Source organism: Talpa europaea (genome assembly GCF_964194135.1).
Source record: "Talpa europaea genome assembly, chromosome: 12".
NCBI classification, from domain to species: domain Eukaryota; kingdom Metazoa; phylum Chordata; class Mammalia; order Eulipotyphla; family Talpidae; genus Talpa; species Talpa europaea.
In genome coordinates, this window is record NC_140079.1 from 46448909 (window position 1) to 46466371 (window position 17463).

The 17463-nt window shown below is 53.2% G+C and overlaps 1 protein-coding gene across 2 annotated transcripts; it reads right to left on the reverse strand.

Annotated features, from left to right (window-relative positions):
• Positions 1-1470: 1470 nt before the first annotated feature.
• Positions 1471-17224, reverse strand: CHERP (calcium homeostasis endoplasmic reticulum protein; the record flags this gene model as incomplete). Of its 2 annotated transcripts, none has more annotated exons than XM_084250588.1 (17): positions 1471-1664; positions 1926-2020; positions 2479-2595; positions 2690-2833; positions 3145-3231; positions 3933-4066; positions 4941-5179; positions 6279-6714; positions 7331-7506; positions 8189-8465; positions 9170-9259; positions 9347-9458; positions 10883-11034; positions 11292-11429; positions 12557-12741; positions 16715-16888; positions 17200-17224. In XM_084250588.1, 17 exons carry the CDS (start codon positions 17222-17224, stop codon positions 1471-1473), a joined length of 2775 nt encoding a protein of 924 aa, XP_084106714.1. The 2 variants fall into 2 exon arrangements, with proteins under 2 accessions (XP_084106714.1, XP_084106713.1); XM_084250587.1 differs by having other exon boundaries at positions 9347-9491.
• Between the last annotated feature and the right edge of the window lie 239 nt (positions 17225-17463).

Below are 17463 nucleotides of genomic sequence, written 5' to 3' on the forward strand. Positions count from 1 at the left end.
TAGCACCTGAGGACACAAGACAGGCTAGCAGAGATGAACCTCCAGGTGGAGTTATGCCTGTTCACCATGCAACAGTGGCCCAATAGAGTTGCTCTACCTGACCAAGTGCTAGCTTCCTAACAAGTGAGGCAGATGGCGGAATTCCAAGCCCCATCTAATGAAACTAATGTGACTAACAAGGCCACTGGCCAGGTGCCCATGTGGCGACTCCCTTGAGAGAACAGGCTGAGTCAGAGGGCCACAATCAGGCACCATCTGCACTCAACACACCTCCTCCCACTAAGCCCAGCATACTTGTCACTTAAACACAAAAAGACTGAGGTCTTTAAAAAAAATCTTTATTTGAAGGCAGAACAGTAAAATCCACAAGAAATTGTTAACAGCATGTGTTTACGTTTTATCCTGAATCAGACACATTTGAACAGTTCACAGCTACAGGAAATCTAGAACAAAATCAAATATTTTACCACATCAGGTTGAAAAGTTGGAGAGGATTTTGCATCTTATTGAAAAGAATTTTTCAAAAATGTTTCTGTACAAATAAGCGGTGCTTATCACACTGCCCACAGACAGTCACTGGTGGCTCAGGTGGAGGTGGCTCCCTGTTGGCCTGGCCTCCCTGTGGGCAGGTGGGTAGGTGGGGCTGAGGGAGTGACTGGGTGGGGAGACCCACATTGGATCTGAGTGGCCACCACATGGGCACTGGTGCTGGGGCTCCTAAGAGAAAATGTAACACCACACACTGAGGGCTTGATTCTCTGTGGTATCATCCCCTAACCTGCAGATGCCTCAGATCAGCTTCCTCAGAACCTGTTTCTGCAGGTAATAGCAAATGGCTAACATTCAGGAAAAAAAATTCAACTTCAACAACTAAAATAACTGAACTAAAAGGGCCAGCATGTCTCAGAGGAATCAGGTCTCCCAATCTTTCACAGGGGTCATCTCAGATCAGTAATTGTTTTTTTCTAAAACTATTAAACCATTTGGGATAAAAATAAAAACCCTGTTTAACTTTACAAATCAAAAAGGTTTTGTTTTTCCATTTCTAAAGATAGAGCAGTGCTGGCGCCTGCCTGAGCTGTAGCATTACACATGGATGGGGAGGTGGGTGGGTGGCCTGTCTCATGGTCCTGCTGGTCTGCTTTGGCTCCACATGCGCCCTCGTGATGAAGAGGCTCAGGTCTGCCTGCCAAGGGAGGCACATTTGTTCCTTCTATGTCAAGCGTTGTCTGGGGTGGAGGGTCTTGTGTTCTCCGGTTGTGTTATGGGCAGTGAGCTCACGCCATGTGGGCTGGGGCATCTCGTGGGCCTTTGGCTTCTGCGGCAGAGCTGCTTTGTAGGGGAGTCCAGACCTTGCCACTGTTGGGCATGGTGTTTGTCACTAGGTGTGCCACAGTCCCCTCTCCTGTTGCTCCCCAAAGATGGAGACTGCGCGCCCAGTGGCCCCTACCCTCTGCCACCGCCATTTGCCTACTTGCACTCGTCCCTGGCCTTCATGCGTGCGATGAAAGAGTAGCTCTTATTTCGGCGGTAGTTCTCGTAGGGGTCATCCAGGGCCACGCCCACACCCTTGTACTGGTCCCATTTGTCCCGGACATCACCGCCCTTGATGGGGTCTTGTATCCCTTGCTCCTTCACACCAAGGCCGCCGGATCCACTCCAGCCTCAGGAAAAAAGGGGGACAAGTGGTTATAATCCCCAAAAGAAGCAAACTATGGTGCATTTACCTACGAAGGTGACCCAGGGGCACCCTGGGAACTGCACAACATGCAGACAGGTGGTGTATAACTGGCACGTGTAAGAAAACCTGCAGAAACCCTGCTGGCTTACCCCCCTTTTCAGAATTTCTCACAAGGTCGAAACTCTCCCAATTCAATCATACCCCATTCCTGAGTGCCCGGAGCAGCTTCTTCCTGGGAACCTACCCATTTTCACCAGCATCTGATGGCCTTTGTTCTCCTCCCCAAGCCGGGAGTCAGGTATTGGAGGTGCTGAATTAGAACCCAGGCCGGCTGAAGAACTAAAATGAAGACAGGTTATGTTTTTACCAAAGAGCCGATGTGTTTATTGGGATGAAAGTCCTCAGAATTATAGCAAGGAGCTATAACTATATAATTATATAGCTGTGAGTGTTCACAAGTGGGAGATGGGCCAACATGGACACACATAAACACATCTCCTTTGTCCATTTCTGCTTTGTCAGCCAGAGAAAGGGGGTTCCTGTCCCACACTTAGCACAAGGGCAGTTCACACCAAACCCCTAAAATGGTTAGAACACAGAGCCCAGTTACTGCCTCTGGTTTTACAGTGTAACCATAACAAGGCAGGACCTTGGTGAGAGGAGGTACGGAGACTGTGCTATGTAGCATTTGGGGTGCTGCCTTGAGCGCATCTTCTAACACATTCATATTCACTGCAAAGCCTCGGAGGATTCCATGCCCCTAACAGGCCACTTGAAAGTCACCACAGAAATCTTACGGCGGTGTGGGGCTCCTAGACCGTGAGCGGCGTCTCCTTCCTGGGGAGTATGACTTGGAGCGGGAGCGGGAGCGGGAGCGGGAGCGGCTTCTTGAGGAGCGTGATCGGCTCCGGCTCCTGTGGGGAGGGAAGGACAATGCAGTGGTCAGCACAATCTAATCTACAGGGGGCCACAGGAGCTGCAAACCCCAAGAGATGGTGCCCTGCCTACCTGGATCGGGAGCGGGAATAGGAGCGGGAACAGGAGCGAGACCTTGACCTCGAGTATGAGCCTGATGACTTGGAGGACCTCGAGTTGGAGCGGGAAGACGAACGCCCTCGGCTTTTGGATCTGCTGCGAGACCTGGAGGGTGCACTGTGGGGAGAGGCCTGTTGAGCCCAGCCAGCACCTCACCCCAAGTAGAGATGCACCCATCCACATAAGGGCGTCTCATCAACAGCCTGGCTGAATATATAGATTGCACAAGTTTCTCCCATGCTGTGTTCCAGGTTTTACTTAGGCCTTATGAGAAGTAATGCCCAGTAACTCCTTGAACCAGCAGAGGCCACAGAGCTGACCTCCCTTTACCCATGTCAGAGAGTGACACAATGACAAGTCGGATAGGCAAAGATAGGGTCTTAACAACCCCCTGAAACTGGGGAGGAATGCAGTAGCACAGCACTCACCTGTTCCTCTTCTCCTGGCCCTTCCTCCGCCGGGCGCGCATTTTTGCTCGGAAGAACTCATAGAGGCCATTCTGTTCCCAACCCTCACTGTAAGACAGGGTCCCCCCAGCCTGTGACTATGCCAGTCTCCCTCCCACAAGAACAAAAACCACTCTACCAGCCTCCCAGGTGTGAGGCCTCTATCCTTACTTCCTCAGGACCTGAGAACAGCTCACACAAAAAGTACTCCGGCACTCACTCCATGGTTGCGTTTTCGGAGACAAGGAAGCAGGCAGAGAGGCCAGACCATGTGCTCAACTAACTCCCCCAGCTTCCACATCTCCTCCATCCCCAGGTTCCTCAAAATAGCTGGGGGACAAGGGGATGAGGTAGGGGAACCTCATGGCCTGTGGTCATTGTAACTGGGGACAAGGGGTTCCAAATTAGCAGGCCTGGCAATGAGACTGCTTGAGTAGAGTATCCTGGGGACCCCGTGACAAAGCCACATGACAAAGCCATGTGACAAAATTGTATATGCAGCAGCAGCTGAGAGGACTTCTTGTCCTAACATGTTCCACCTAGAAAGTCCATCAAGGGCCATCATTTGTGACACACATTGCCCACAGCCAAGATAAACAGGCTTCTTGACTCAAGCAGTGGTGTTTCTCTTGGACACCTCCACATGTCCTCACTCATCCTCACCCCAGCCCGGCTGAAAGTCAGGGGACTCATGAAGCAAACTTGGGAAGACAGGCTAGAGGGGACAGAGAGACGCCTCTGCCCTGCAGCCCTGTCCCTCAAGCCCCTACCTGTTCCTGGGCCTATCGTGGGAGGGTGGGCTATAAAAGGCCTCTACAGCTGCGAGCAGCCTCTCACTGGGCGGCATGGGGGGTGGGAGGCGAATATCTTTAGGGTCCAAAGGCTTATACTCGTGGTCTTCTAGCTGCAAAGAGATCACAGTCATTACTATGCCCAGTGACACACCCTCAGGCCCACCCAGGTACTGCAGAAGTTGGCGAAGCAGGAGGACAGGGTTCTGGGCTTAGGTTAGGGTGGCACCAGTGTCCTCAACCTGCCCTGCCTAGGGACTCCAAACCCTTTGTAGGGCTTCAGCCACACCAAATGCATTCCTAACTAGGGAGGCTGGGGGAACTTCTAAGGCTGGTAAAAGCCAATCTTCTGTAAGAAAACACATACAAGGACACTGTCTCCAAGCTTGTGACAGAAAGAACCCTCAGTTTATCCACAGATGTGCCACTGAGCCCAGGTATCAATGCTTCCGTCTTCTACCCCAGGTCCCATCTTGATCAGACCAGCCTCAGCCCTTTGCCAGGCTGTATACTCTGTTCTACCTCCTACCCCAAGCATTGCCCCCAAACCCCTCTGCTTCCAGCTGCCCCACCTGACCGTTCTCAACTACCTGTCTGACAATATTTTAGGACAGAAGTGGCAGTGACACTGCCAATGGTTCCACAGCAAAGGCTTGAGGCCATTCTCCCCTGGTATCTGTGTCTGCAGATTGCCCCTTTCTAAGTCCCTCTGCCATCAGCCCCTGGACACAGGACTCCTGAGGGCCAGGACCAAGAGGTCATGCCCAGCCCACTCTGAGGGGTACAGAGGCATAGAGGACATGGGCTTGCTCACTGTCTCTGCAGAGTGAGACAAAGACCTTGGGCTGGGCATAATGTTTGGCCAGTCAAGTTCACTGGGGAGGGAAAGTGAGGGGAGAGGCCTGGAAGCAGCATTTTGTAGCCTGTTGAGAACTGCTTCACAAATTTTCACATGGAGACAGCACATGCATGGCTGTGACACGTTACCTTCACAAGGGGGGCCATCAGCCCAGCGGGGAGGTCGAAGTAGGGCACATTGGGGACCAGGCTGGGGTCATCGTGGTTGATATGGGGAGGGCCCTGTCGCCGCATGTGGGGGGGCTGCCCGTTGAAGCCGTGGGGAGGAGGGCCGAAGTCAGGGTGCTGGGGCCCCCCCCAGGGTGGGTGCTCGTTGATCCCAGGATGAGGCATGCGGTGGCCAGGGTGGTGGTGCGGGGGGCCCATCTCTGCAAGAGAGACACTGGTCTCAGGTCTGTGGGAGGCTGTGAGCCGGGTGGGAGCAACACAGCTCTCCACAGTGACAGGTGCCCGCGGGTAGAAAGCAGCAGAGGGGCAAGGATGCCCACACCCACTTACCGGTAGCCCTGCCCGACACCTCTCCAGCTGCCTCACTCACTGCAGGGCGATGTAGGAGGGGGATGAGCCCGGTTGAGAAGTCTGGCCAGCACCCACAGCAGCTCCCAAGAGACCCACAGGGAAATCCCAGAACCAAACAACAGCAATGCTCCCTCAAACTCACCCCCCTAGTCCCTCAGACATGACTGCATTTGAAGAAAGGGCTGTTAAAAAGGTGTTAAGTTATAATGAGGTCCTGGAGGGGGAGGGAGGCCCTGAACCAATTTGGCCAGAGTCCTTAGGAGAAGGAGACTAGGATACAGACATACACGGAGAGCCTTATTCCCACAGGACATGAGGAAAACAAGCCAGGAGAGGAGGAACCCACCCTACCCACACCTTCATCCTGGACCTCCAGCCTGCAGGGCAGAGACTAAATGCTTGCTATGCACATTGCTTGTCTCTGGTGCTACGTTCTAGTAGCCCCCAAACTCACAAAACCATGTAATATAAATGTGCTAAATGGTCTCCAAGCTGAATTCAGTCAAGGATGGATTTACAAATTAAGATAGAAACAGTTAAGAGTAGGAATTTTTAAAAAGAAAATCAACAAAACCAGAGAGCCTCTCAAAAAACTAAGCTATAGAAAAGCCAAAGAACACCCACAAAACAAGGATGGTGTCCCACTCACTGCCTGTGTGCTCTAAGAGACCCTGTCTGCCCCTGCCCGAAGGACAGATGGTACCCTGTGCCAGGGTGAAGTAATGGGCTGGGCCCACCAGGCTCTCAGTTCTCCTTCCTGGAGTCTTCCCACCTTCTGGGGTTCTATACTGACTTCTCAATCACCCTACCAGCTCTGCCTGTCACTTTGCTTGGGGGACACACCAGGGATCATGCTGACACCGGCAGTCACCTGCTAGGCTCCCGAGGCCGCCTGGCACACAGGACCTGTGCTAAGGAAACTAGGGGCTGAGCAATCCCTGAACTCACCGGCAGGGAAGTCCCCCTGAGGGTAGTCGAAGCGGTGAGGGTAGGGCGGTCGTTCAAAGGGGTGCCGTGGGGGGAAGTCATCCTGCATGAAGCGGGGCGGGAAGCGGTTGAAGTTGTGCGGGTGAGGCGGCTGGTTGAACTGTGGGTGCTGCTGGTGGGGTGGGAAGGGGCCCCGGAAGTGCGGTGGCCGCTGCATGCGGAAGGGTGGCTCACGCTGGCCCCCACCCCAGGGTGGCTGCTCATGTTGGCTGTTCCAGGGGCCCTCGAACTGGCTGTTCCAGTTTGGGTCAGGCTGGCTGTTCCATGGGGCATCGCGTTGGCCATTCCAGCCGGGGTCCCCCCGCTGCTCACCCCACATGCCCTCATGGCTGTTGTTCCAGGGTGGGCAGTGGGGTGGCCCGCCCTGGTGATGCGGGTAGGGGGGCTGCTCGGGAGGCTGCAAGGCAAAAAGCAAACATGAGCCCCTGTGGGTCCGGCACAACAGAGCTGGCCTGACCATAACCCCAGCATGCGAGGGCGGCAGGCCCACCATCAGTCAGGTACTGCTCTAGGTATATGAGATCAGGTGACTGACCCTATGAGCAGTGCCATGGTGTCTGCCCACATCTCTGTGCCCAGACTCCCAAGGCAGCAGGGGCACACAGCTGCCCCTGCCTGGTGAACCACTAGAAACCCATTAATCTGCAGAGACTGCCACCCACCTGCCTGGCTCCACTCAGGCCCAAGCTTGCCCCACCTGTCCCCACCATAAGCTTTAAGAAATACCTGCTGGGGCCTCCCTGGTGGCGCAAGGGGTTAAGACGCAACCTATGAAGCTATCCGCAGCCTCTGCAGCATGAGTTCAATCCCCTGGCTGGCCAGGGAGCAACCCACATGGCGCAGCAGACCTCTCCTGACTTGCCCGCTGCTCCCCTCAGCAGTGTACTTCAGTCAATCTGCCTGTTCCGTTCCCCACTCTGTCTCTGGTGAATCCTCTCACCCCCGACACCTCTGGCCTGTGCCCTGGCTCTTGTATGCATAAAATAAATCTTTAAAAAAAAAATAAGAAATACCTGCTGTTGGCCCCAAGGAGCCACAGGGTGAGGCTGGTCAAACCATGGGGGTTTGTTTGGTGGGATCTGGTCGTGGGGTCCAGGGCCCCGGGGGCCAGCAGTGGCAGGGTCCTGGACCCCTCCTGTGGTGTCATACTCGGAGGAACCAGGCATTTGGATGGGAGGCTTGTTGTCATCTATAACCGGGCAAGCAGTTAGTCAGAAGGGCCTAGCAGCAACAGCCACCCCCAGTCAACCCAGGTTAGGAATTTATTTCCAAATAAATCCTTGCACAGGACATACGCCCTTCTGAGAAAGTTTTACTGTAAACACCCTCCTTCTGCATGTCCATTTTCATTTACTTGGAAGTTTTTAATCATTGAGTTTTATTAAATATCTTTCCTGCCTCTAGATAAAAGATTCTCTTTTCCCATGAGACCCATCACCTTATTAGACTTTCTATGTTAAATTATCCTTATATACTGCTGGAACAACCCTATTTGGCCAGATATTTTTTAAATACTCTGCTGGATTTCATTTGTTAAGATTCAATCTAGTATTTCTGCACCTTTGTTCAGATATCCCGGAATCTATTTTGGGATTCTTTCCCTGTCCTTGTTCATCTGGTGTAAAAATTCTCCTAGTCTCAAAAATGACTTTGGTAGCTTTCCTCTCTATCTGCATTCTGGGACTGTTAATACAGAATAGTATTGTCCCAGTTGTAAGGAACTGGATATAAACTGAAATTACCTTGCCTAGTGCTTACAAACAGATTAGATCTGGTCCTACAATGGGACCCAATAGGACAGAATCTCCTCTGGGGGAGCAGGGTGCTTTCCTGGGGCTGCCTCCCAGGGGTGAGTGTGAGGGGCCACATACCAGGCTGTGTAGTTGGTGGGATAGATGGGGCAGGCGCAGAGGCTGGAGGTGGGGCAGGTGGTGGAGGGGTGGCCTTGACTTCGGCTTCCATTTGCGGCATCTGGATCTGTTGTTGCTGCTGTTGCTGCTGTTGTTGCTGCTGCTGTTGCTGCTGCTGCTGCTGCTGGGCCAGGCTGTTGACAAACTCCTCGTGCTGCGTCTTTAGGGTCTGGATCTGCTGCTGGAAGGCTAGCTGCACTGGTTGCACCACCGAGGAGTACTCGTTGATGAGTGTCGCCTGGCAGCAAAAAGAGAGCAGTGGAACTCAGGGGGGTTATAGGGCTTGGCACTCCCTGCAGTCCCACACCTTCAGGAACTGCCTCCCAGGAGGGAGGTAGGGAAGTGGCATGCAGCCTGGAGCAGGGATGACTATCACATAAAATGACCAATATGATCTTGACAACCTGAGTGCCCCAAATCCAGTCAAAGACTTGGTGATTGTGATGTGTGTTGCAGTGCAGTTTATAATTCCCCAAGAGTGGGAATCAGCATGACAGCCAGCGGTGGGCTGTCACACAGTCATTAAAGCACATTGCCAACAAACATCCTAGAACTTACTCCCCTGTGGGAGGATGGCATTTAGGGCCATCACAGAGGAAAAGGACAACACTCAGCCAACCAGGCCTGAGCGGGAAAACAGATCCTTCATGACAAGAGGGTGAATTACACCTGCTGCCACAAGTGCAAAGAGGGGACACTGCACAAAGTGACTACAACCAGGAGATGGGAGCAAACAGTGGAAGACACCACAGAGACTTGTGCCCAAATTGGGCAACCTGGTCACACGCATGCCAGAAGTCTGGCAGGCTCCCCTGAGAGAGGTTCACTGGCTCCTGCAGGAGGGCTGGGTTCCCCACTGCTTAATGCCATCTTACACCACTGTATTCAACCCAGGGGAGCCATGGGCCCCAACTTTGGGAGCGTGCTGAGCACAGTACGCACCTGGTACTGGCCTAGCCCCAGGGCTGGGCTCTGTAACTGCTGAATGATGGAGTCATCGAAGTAGCCATTCTTCTCCCAGAGCTGCAGAAGCTGGTATAGGGAGGGGAGGTCGTGTCAGGGGAAGCAGGATCCCACACCCCTGCCCCTCTCCCACCACCACCCCACTGCCCTGTGTACCCGGGCAATCTTTTGCTGCTTGTCTTCCTCCACAGCCAAGAAGCTGGTGCAGTAGATGGGCACCACGACCTTCTGCAGGGCAGCCAGCAGCTCCCGGGCCTGCTTGCGCTGGCTGTGAGGGAGAGACCTTCCGCGCGTCAGGGCCCTGGGACGGGACCCGGCCACGCGCCCGTTACCATCGTGGCTCCAGCCACAGCACCCTCTGCCTTTTCGGGACATGGGCTCCCAACCCAGCGGGACGAGGGCTGGGCTCCCCACAGGACCTGTGCTGGGGGCCTGGGCCTGAGGGACAGATGGGAGGAAGGAAGTCTGGTTTCCTCATCAATGAAGAGCCCCTCCCCTCCCTCTGGGGTGGCAGTGAGGAGAGAAAGACACAGGGCCTCTAAGAGCCTGATTGTCCACAAAGGACATCAGGGCTGCCAGGGGCTCAGGCTTGGTCTGTGCAGCCTCTTGGGACCATCCCCCTATGCATAAGTAGACCCAAGTGGGGACCCCAGTTTTCAGGAGGCAGAGGGAGTATAGCAGGCATGCCAGGTATCTAGGATGCCTTAGAAACAGAACCCAAGGCCCAGGAGGTGAGGCAATTGGCTCCATCCCCTTTGGGTGCATAAAAGGGTGTAGAGGCCCAAAGGATACCCAGCAGGATAGTGGCAGAACCCAAATGATTGTCTCCTGGGGAGGATGTGGGGCAGAAAGAGAACAGGTGGAACTCTCTGGGTGCTGTGCAAGCTGGGGAGCTGAGAGAGTGAGTGCCCAACTAGAAGCCATCTCAGAGAGGAGGTAGTCCTGTGGGAGGACAGAGCAAAGACCAAGAAGAATATGGCTGCAGAGCTCCCTGCAGACAGAGAGGGCTGGCAGGAGCAGAGAAGGTCACAAGGGGCCGCTTATTCCCTATGGAGTATCAAGGAAAGACACTGGAAGTAGCTGAGTGAAATGGAGTTACCTATGTCACATAGCAAATGGGACAAGACTGGGTACGACAGGATCTAAGGGGGCTTGGACAAGTTCAAAGCCCTAGGTATCAGGCATCCCTCATGGCTATACCAGCTCCACCACCATCATGTGCTTGTGGCCTCTTGTTCCTGCTGCCCCTGGCCCCTAAGTCCAGTTTCCTATTAGCCTTTGGTACTAGGACCCATGGAGGCTGTGCAGAAGTAAATTACTTGGCCCTGGAAGGGTGGTGTGTGGGGTGGGGGGAGGTGGTGGGCTAGGTAAGGTAGCACAGAGGTCAGCAAAGTAGACCCAGTGGGAGGGACCCTGAAGTAGAGGAGTGAGTTGATGGGTACATGTTATCAGGAAAAGGAGCAGCCGAAACATGGAAGTGCTGAGACACTGCCCCCTAGAGCCAGGAGGGAAGAGTTCCAGGTAAGGTGAGGGGTTGGGAAGGCGTTGTGGTGTGGAGGCAGGGTATACTCCCCACGGAGGGCTCTGGTCCAGAGTGCCCTCCCTGTTTAAGGTTAAGTGACCCAGTCTCCATCCACAGACCCCATGATCCTGGATGGGTGACAGGAGCGGAAGAGGGGAGGTGGGCCTCACCAGTGGTGCAGCACATCATTGATCAGGTAGATGAGGTGCAGCCGCAGCTCAAAGTGTGCCCCATCAGCTGTGATGCGGTTCCGGAGATGGCCAGCCATCAATTCACAGTGTGGTGGGGACTTGGCATTGCTAAACATCCAGTTCTTCCCGGCCTGCAACAGCCAGTTTTGGGTAAGTGGGGCAGCTCCGTGAGGCACAGAGGGGCAGATTCACCTTCCACGCCATGGCCTCTGCCTGCCTTCCTGCCCCCTTTCAGCTAGGAGCAGCCAACCTGCCTATGTCTGTCCTGCCCCTCCAAGCTGCTAAAGAAGGAAGAAGGGGGCAGATGGAGCCTTGAGAGCATCTGGCCCAGGAAGGCTGTGGGGCATACCTTAGGAGAAGTGTCTCCGGAAGCCCCCGTTAAGCTCACCGAGATGGCATCCTTGGTACATGTGTCGATGATGGGCTGCAGCAGGTTGTCAAATTCATTCATATCCAGCTGGGTCTCCTCTAGGAGCTTCTGCATCTGCTGCTCTACTGCGTGTGCCACGGCCGCTGTGACCTGTTCCTAGGGGACCAGGGGGACCAAATACTTGAGGAGGGGTCTCAGCTGCCTCCCTACACTGCAGCCTACACACGCTTCTGGGACATGGTGGGCAGAGGTCAAAACAGGACAGGATAAAGCAGGGGATGATGTCTGACCCAGAGATAGGCGATGGAAAGGGTTAGACCCAGAGGAACAAGGAACCCCCACAAATCAATTCAACAAAACCAGAAAAATGAGTGATGGTATGAACCACCAGGGAGAAAACATATCAATGGTCCCCAGGAGTTAGGACAGGGACTTCATTAATAATCAGGGAAATGCAGATCAAAACATCAGGATTACTCCTTTAGATGGGCAAAAATGAGAGATGGCTGAGTTCCTGCCACTGTGGGGACAGGGTCAGTTCAGGGCTGTAGGACTCGACTGCACAGTTACGTGTGATGTGCAGACACTGAAGGTGAGCATTCGGGAACGTTGTTTTCACAGTCTGACAATAACGTCATGTTTTGAATCTAGTAATAAAAGAGGCACTGGGTTTTGTAAGTCTCATTTCTATTTATCTTGTTTAGCTGGCAATTCATCTGATTGTATTTCATCAAAATATCTTACTGTGATGGATCAGGACAAAGGGCCCTTCCTCATGACAGCTTGGGGTGACCTAGTGAGGAACTGCCACTGCCCATGGCTCCAGATGGTACTTTGAGCTCAGTTACAATTCTAATGGCATTAGACAATTCCAACATTCTTGTAGGCATCTGCCTGAGCCCATGAGTCAAAGAGCATGCAATGATTTCACTAGAATGAGAAGAAATCTTGTCCAGGGCCAGTGGTCCTGCTAAACCATGGGTGGTGGCAGCACTGAGGTGACAGCAGCTGATGTATACCTGGACATGGAGCAGCCTCGTCCTTGGCAGTGGTGTATGGTAATGACCCTGCTGACCGCCTTATTAGTCCCAATAATCAGGTGCAAAGACTGGCATAGGGTGAATTCCTGGTACCCACCTCAGACAAAAGGGAGGGAGAGACGGTAACTCAAGGCTCTTATCTTGAGGTTGGTGAGTAAAGGGCAGGGAGGAAGGAGCAGCTACACCTGTCACAGGATCCCTATCTCAGGGCTAATAGATGAAGGAAAGGGGGATACCACATACCTGTCTGAGGGCCAGCAGCTGCTGCTCCTGCTGCTGCAGGTTCCACTGGCTCTGCTGGATAAGCTCATCCATAGATGGGGCGCCCTGGGCCGGCGGGATGGGTGCTGCAGGAGCGAGCGGGGGCTGGGGCAGGGGGGGAAGGGCAGTGGCCGGCTCCAGCTCTGGGCCCTGTTGCTTGCAGATGACTGGCAGGAGAGGAAGAAGGGGATCCCATGAGGAGGTATCTCTTTGGTCACCTCTCAGGCAGATTTAGAGGCTCCCCCTCCTTATGCTCACCATCTCCAAGAGGACCTCCGTGCTGCGACACTTACCTACTTACCTCTTCCCCACCCAAGTCAGCCCAGTCCTCAACTTCACCTACCTGGCCTACTCCCAGACCCCCTTTCTGTGTTCCCATCTACCTTCATGTCATCCTCTACTGGCATCTAATCTTACCCACTGTCCTGGCCCCAGTCTATTTGCTTGCACCTTCTAACACTTAACCTAGGCCTGAACTGATGAATGCAGGTCATAGCTGCTTTGGGAGAATCAGCCCTTCCAGTCTCCTCAGCAGGTAGCTCGAAGTTCTGGCACTGTCCCATCAGCTACACTTCACTTTTTTTTTTTTTAAAGACTGATTTATTTATGAATATAAGAGCTGGGGTACAGGCCAGAGACACAGGGGGTAGGAGGATTCACCAGAGACAGAGCAGGGAACAGAACAGGCAGACTGACTGAAACTGCTAAGGGGAGCAGTGGGCGAGACAGGAGAGGTCTGCTGCGCCATGTGGGTAGCTCCCTGGCCGGCTGGAGATTGAACTCGTGCTGCAGAAGCTGTGGATTGCTTCATAGCGTGGTGCTTAATCCCCTGCGCCACCAGGGAGGCCCTACATTTCACTCTTAAGACATGCAATTGACCCAGCTGGATGGCCATCTAGCAAGCCCCTAAACCTGCAAAGTGGTCATACAGGAGGACCGGTCTTTAGGGAAAGGTACAGGATGGATGGACTCCTCTCTGCCTTTGGGCCTTGTCTGGTCTGCAAGTGCCATGTACTGCTGCAGCCTTCCGGAGTCTCACTCCTAGGGGACTCAGACTTCACACAAAGTCAGAAGAGAGCAGTGGGGTGGAGGGTGTCACTGAGGCTGTGGTTGAGCTTTAGTTACTGCTCAGGTCTAGCATGGGCCTTCGGGTGGACAATTTACGGAATGATTTCTGGGCCCCCCCATATCCCTCCCCCCCAGCTCTCCCAGGGATGCTGCCTCAGGAGATGTTCTTTTGCTATTTCTCCCTTTACTGACCCCAACTCTCCCCATAGCATCTAAACACACAAGTCTCCCATCTTGAAAAATTCTCCTTTCATATCATACCCATCTCTCTCAACAATTCTACAGTTAAGCGCCACTTTCAATTCTTCACCTCTCCTCTATCTCTGTCCCCCTACAGGCCTCCCTTACTGTCCACTGGACCTGTCTCAAGTCCATGTCTTTCTCAGCCACTGTGAGGCCACCCCAGTCTTTCCCTATCTACCTCAAAGGTTGGGATGCCCTGTCTGTGTAGTGAGCCCCCTTCTCCTCTCAGCATCCCCAGGAAATCTGATATATTCCTGAGGCTACGATCTAAGGATCTGCACACTATGATTCCCAAAATCTGTCACCTCCACCCTGCATTCCTGGAACTTTGGATGTGGAGTCCACTAACTTTCCACAAGCACCTCTAAGAGAGCCCTCTCACCCCACATGTAGAAGGAACATGCAATTCCCTCTCTCTAGCACCCTACACTAATAAGTCACCCAATGTTGTCCAGCCAGCCTCTCAGATCACACCCCAGTCTGTGTCCCTGCCATCGGTGCCACAACTTGGCTGTCATCTATACTGCTTAGAACAGCTCTCCTGTGTGCAGTCCTGCTCTTTCAGCCTTCTCCTCCCAGGTGCTCCCAGCTGAAAGGTGGAAGTAGGAAGGCAGGCAGAGGCCATGGCATGTGAGCCTGACCTCCTGGATCCCTGGAATCACCAAGCTTACTGAGACCTGGCTGTTGCAGGGGGGAAGAACTGGATGTTCAGCAATCAGCAACACCAAGTCCCTATCACGCTGCAAGCTGATGGCTGGCCAAATACAGAAGAAGCAAGTGATATTGAGAATAGACAAGTATAGAAATGGCAAGGGCATGTTTTGGTACTTTTACAGAAATTTCATAGTTTAATTTTTATTGAAATTTGCAAAAGCGTAATTTCCATGACAGAAAGGAAATTAAAAACAACAACAATAAAACAACCGCCAAACAGGTCCTTCACCATCTTGGGAAACATTTTGGAATAGTCCTGGGGCTCAGCCTTCACAAGCCAGAATGAAGGAAGGACTGGTGACACAGTGGCTACAGATCTGAAACTCTCACAGCACCCCACTTAGAGTGACAGTGACTTCCTAAGTCTTTGGTCAGCCAGTACACCATGCTCTGCACCCTCCCTCAGGCAACTCAAAAAATCCCTAATTTCTAGGTTTTGGGTCCCTCCACAGGTTCTGTCTTGTGTCTGACACTTTTCTCAGTTTCTAGCTGACTAACTACAACATATTCTTCACTCTGCTTGAGATACTATTACCTGCAGAAAGCACATACTGAACCCCATTCTTTCCCTGTTAGAAGCCCATCTTAGCCTACCCTGTCATTCCCCTGTATGGTACCAAGTCCAAGGTAGTCCCTGATCTCTGACCCTCACTTGAGTCAAATCCCTGTCCTCCCCTGCCTGTTTATGTCACCCTCTTCATATCCAACTGGTGCTTCCCTCTATCACAGGTTCTCTCCCCAAGCCCCATCTGTTTCTATGCTCATTCCTGACTCAGCCTGCTGACCTAATCCATACCTTACCATGAACAACCCCTTCCATTCTCCTACTGACTTTTTCAGTCTCAGTCACCTTTTAATGGCTCCCTCTAGCCCATCCACACTGGCTACATAACCCTGACCTAGCTTGCCTTTGTTCAAACTCTCTTGAAAAATTCTCCTTTCATATCATACCCATCTCTCAACTATTCTACAGTTAAGCGCCACTTTCAATTCTTCACCTCTCCTCTATCTCTGTCCCCCTACAGGCCTCCCTTACTGTCCACTGGCCCTGGCTTCCCACCATCTATACCAGGTATCTTAAATTTGGGATAGTGGGATTAAGGAATGGTTGCTCCATAAACATACAAGCATATATAACAGTTTATCTACAACTTCAGATGGCTGATCTGTCCCTCCCCATTTCAAACCTAAACAGCCACCAGAAGAACCCATGGACTGTGGGAGAAACCCCAAACATTACTCTGGCATTTACCACTCCTGATCAAACTTTTGCCTCACTCACCCAAATTCCATTCCAGGCTATGCTGCCCATTGTTTTCCTGGTAGATCCCTAAATGCATTGAACTTGTTCAATCCACCTCTCCTGTTTTGTTTTTACAAACTCTTTATAAAGCATCTGCTTATGTACCATGTATTCATGCACAATGATAACCATGATAAAGTCTGGTTGGCCCCAAGGAGCATTCACCTTTCAGTGGCCATCTACTTGGCAATCCTCTACTCATTCATTCCAATAGGAATCTAGAAGAGAGGGATTCCCTAGCAACAAGACAGACCTTGCCATCTTCTTACTAGTTTACCTACCGCTGAAGGGGCAGTTGTGATTCCTAACTCCATTTTAAACTCGTTTAGGCCAAGGACAAAATTCCGATGCACAAATCAGTAAACATCGGTTAACATCTACCAAAAAGTAAACCCAGAAAGGCAATTCATTTTGATTCGGGATGCAGGATTTGAAACACACAAAAACCTCGTTGGACTGATAGAGAGCTCACTCACGGGGCTGGACAGTGTTTGCCTGAGGACTCCAGTCCGACCTCTATCACTCCCTGACTGGAAAACACTGAATTAGTCACTCAACTACAGCAGACCTCATTTGTCACGTCTGCAAAACAATAGAGGAATCCCTGATCTGGAGCCCAGAGGCAGATCGATAACCCCGTTCTCCTTTACGCTTGAACCCAGCAAACGCTAGGTGCAGGGCCCTGGGAAGACCAGAAGGGCTCAGGAAGCTAAAGCACACGACCCCAAGAACGGTGGCTTGTGGCAGAGACCGAACTGGAACCACTGGAAAGAATCGTGTAAGGGACGGCCTGAGAGTTGGACAATACTCACGCTGCTGCTGCTCCAACGCCAGTTTGCACTTGTAGTAACTATAGAACTCGCCTCCGAACAGAAACGAAAACTTCGGGTTGTCCTTCTGCTTCTCCATCGTCATCTTTTCAAACTCGGGCCCGTTGCGAGCCACGAACTGGGCCAGTTTGTCGATGACATTTCGAAGCTCCTGGTCTGGAGGACGAAGAGAGGGCCACGCGCGGCGTCAGCGAGGGCCGCCCCAATCTGGAGGCCCTGGCGTCCCAGCTCTCGACCGCTGGGTTGGGGTCTCTTGGGGTGGGCCCCACTGAGGCCGCTCTTGTACGGGTCCCGGCAGGGGCCACGCGCGCGCCGGGAATGCGGGGACCCGCGGGAGAGGCCGCAGGCAAGATCGGGAGGCCGAGCCCCGCCCCCTCTGGGGCCCGGGTACCCCCTGGTAGGCGGGGCGAGCTAGGAGGGGACTCCGGGGAAAGAGAAACGGCCCCCGCGACCGGGTTGGGCCTCACCGTCAGGCGGCAGCGGCATTTCCATGGCTTCGGCCGCCGGGAACGTCCTCCGGAGCCTCACGATCGCCCACCAGCGCCGTCTGCGGAAGCCGGCCGGAAGTGGCGCGAGAGGGCCTTTTACGGCGGACCTCGTGGGCGCTTCCGCCCGTCACTTACGGCCGTCGCCAGGAAACGCCGGAAGTGAGGGCAGGAGGCGGGCGGGAGGAAGCCACCGGAAGCCGCGCGCTGGCGCCAGGGCGCCCTCGCGCATGCGTGAAGCGGGTT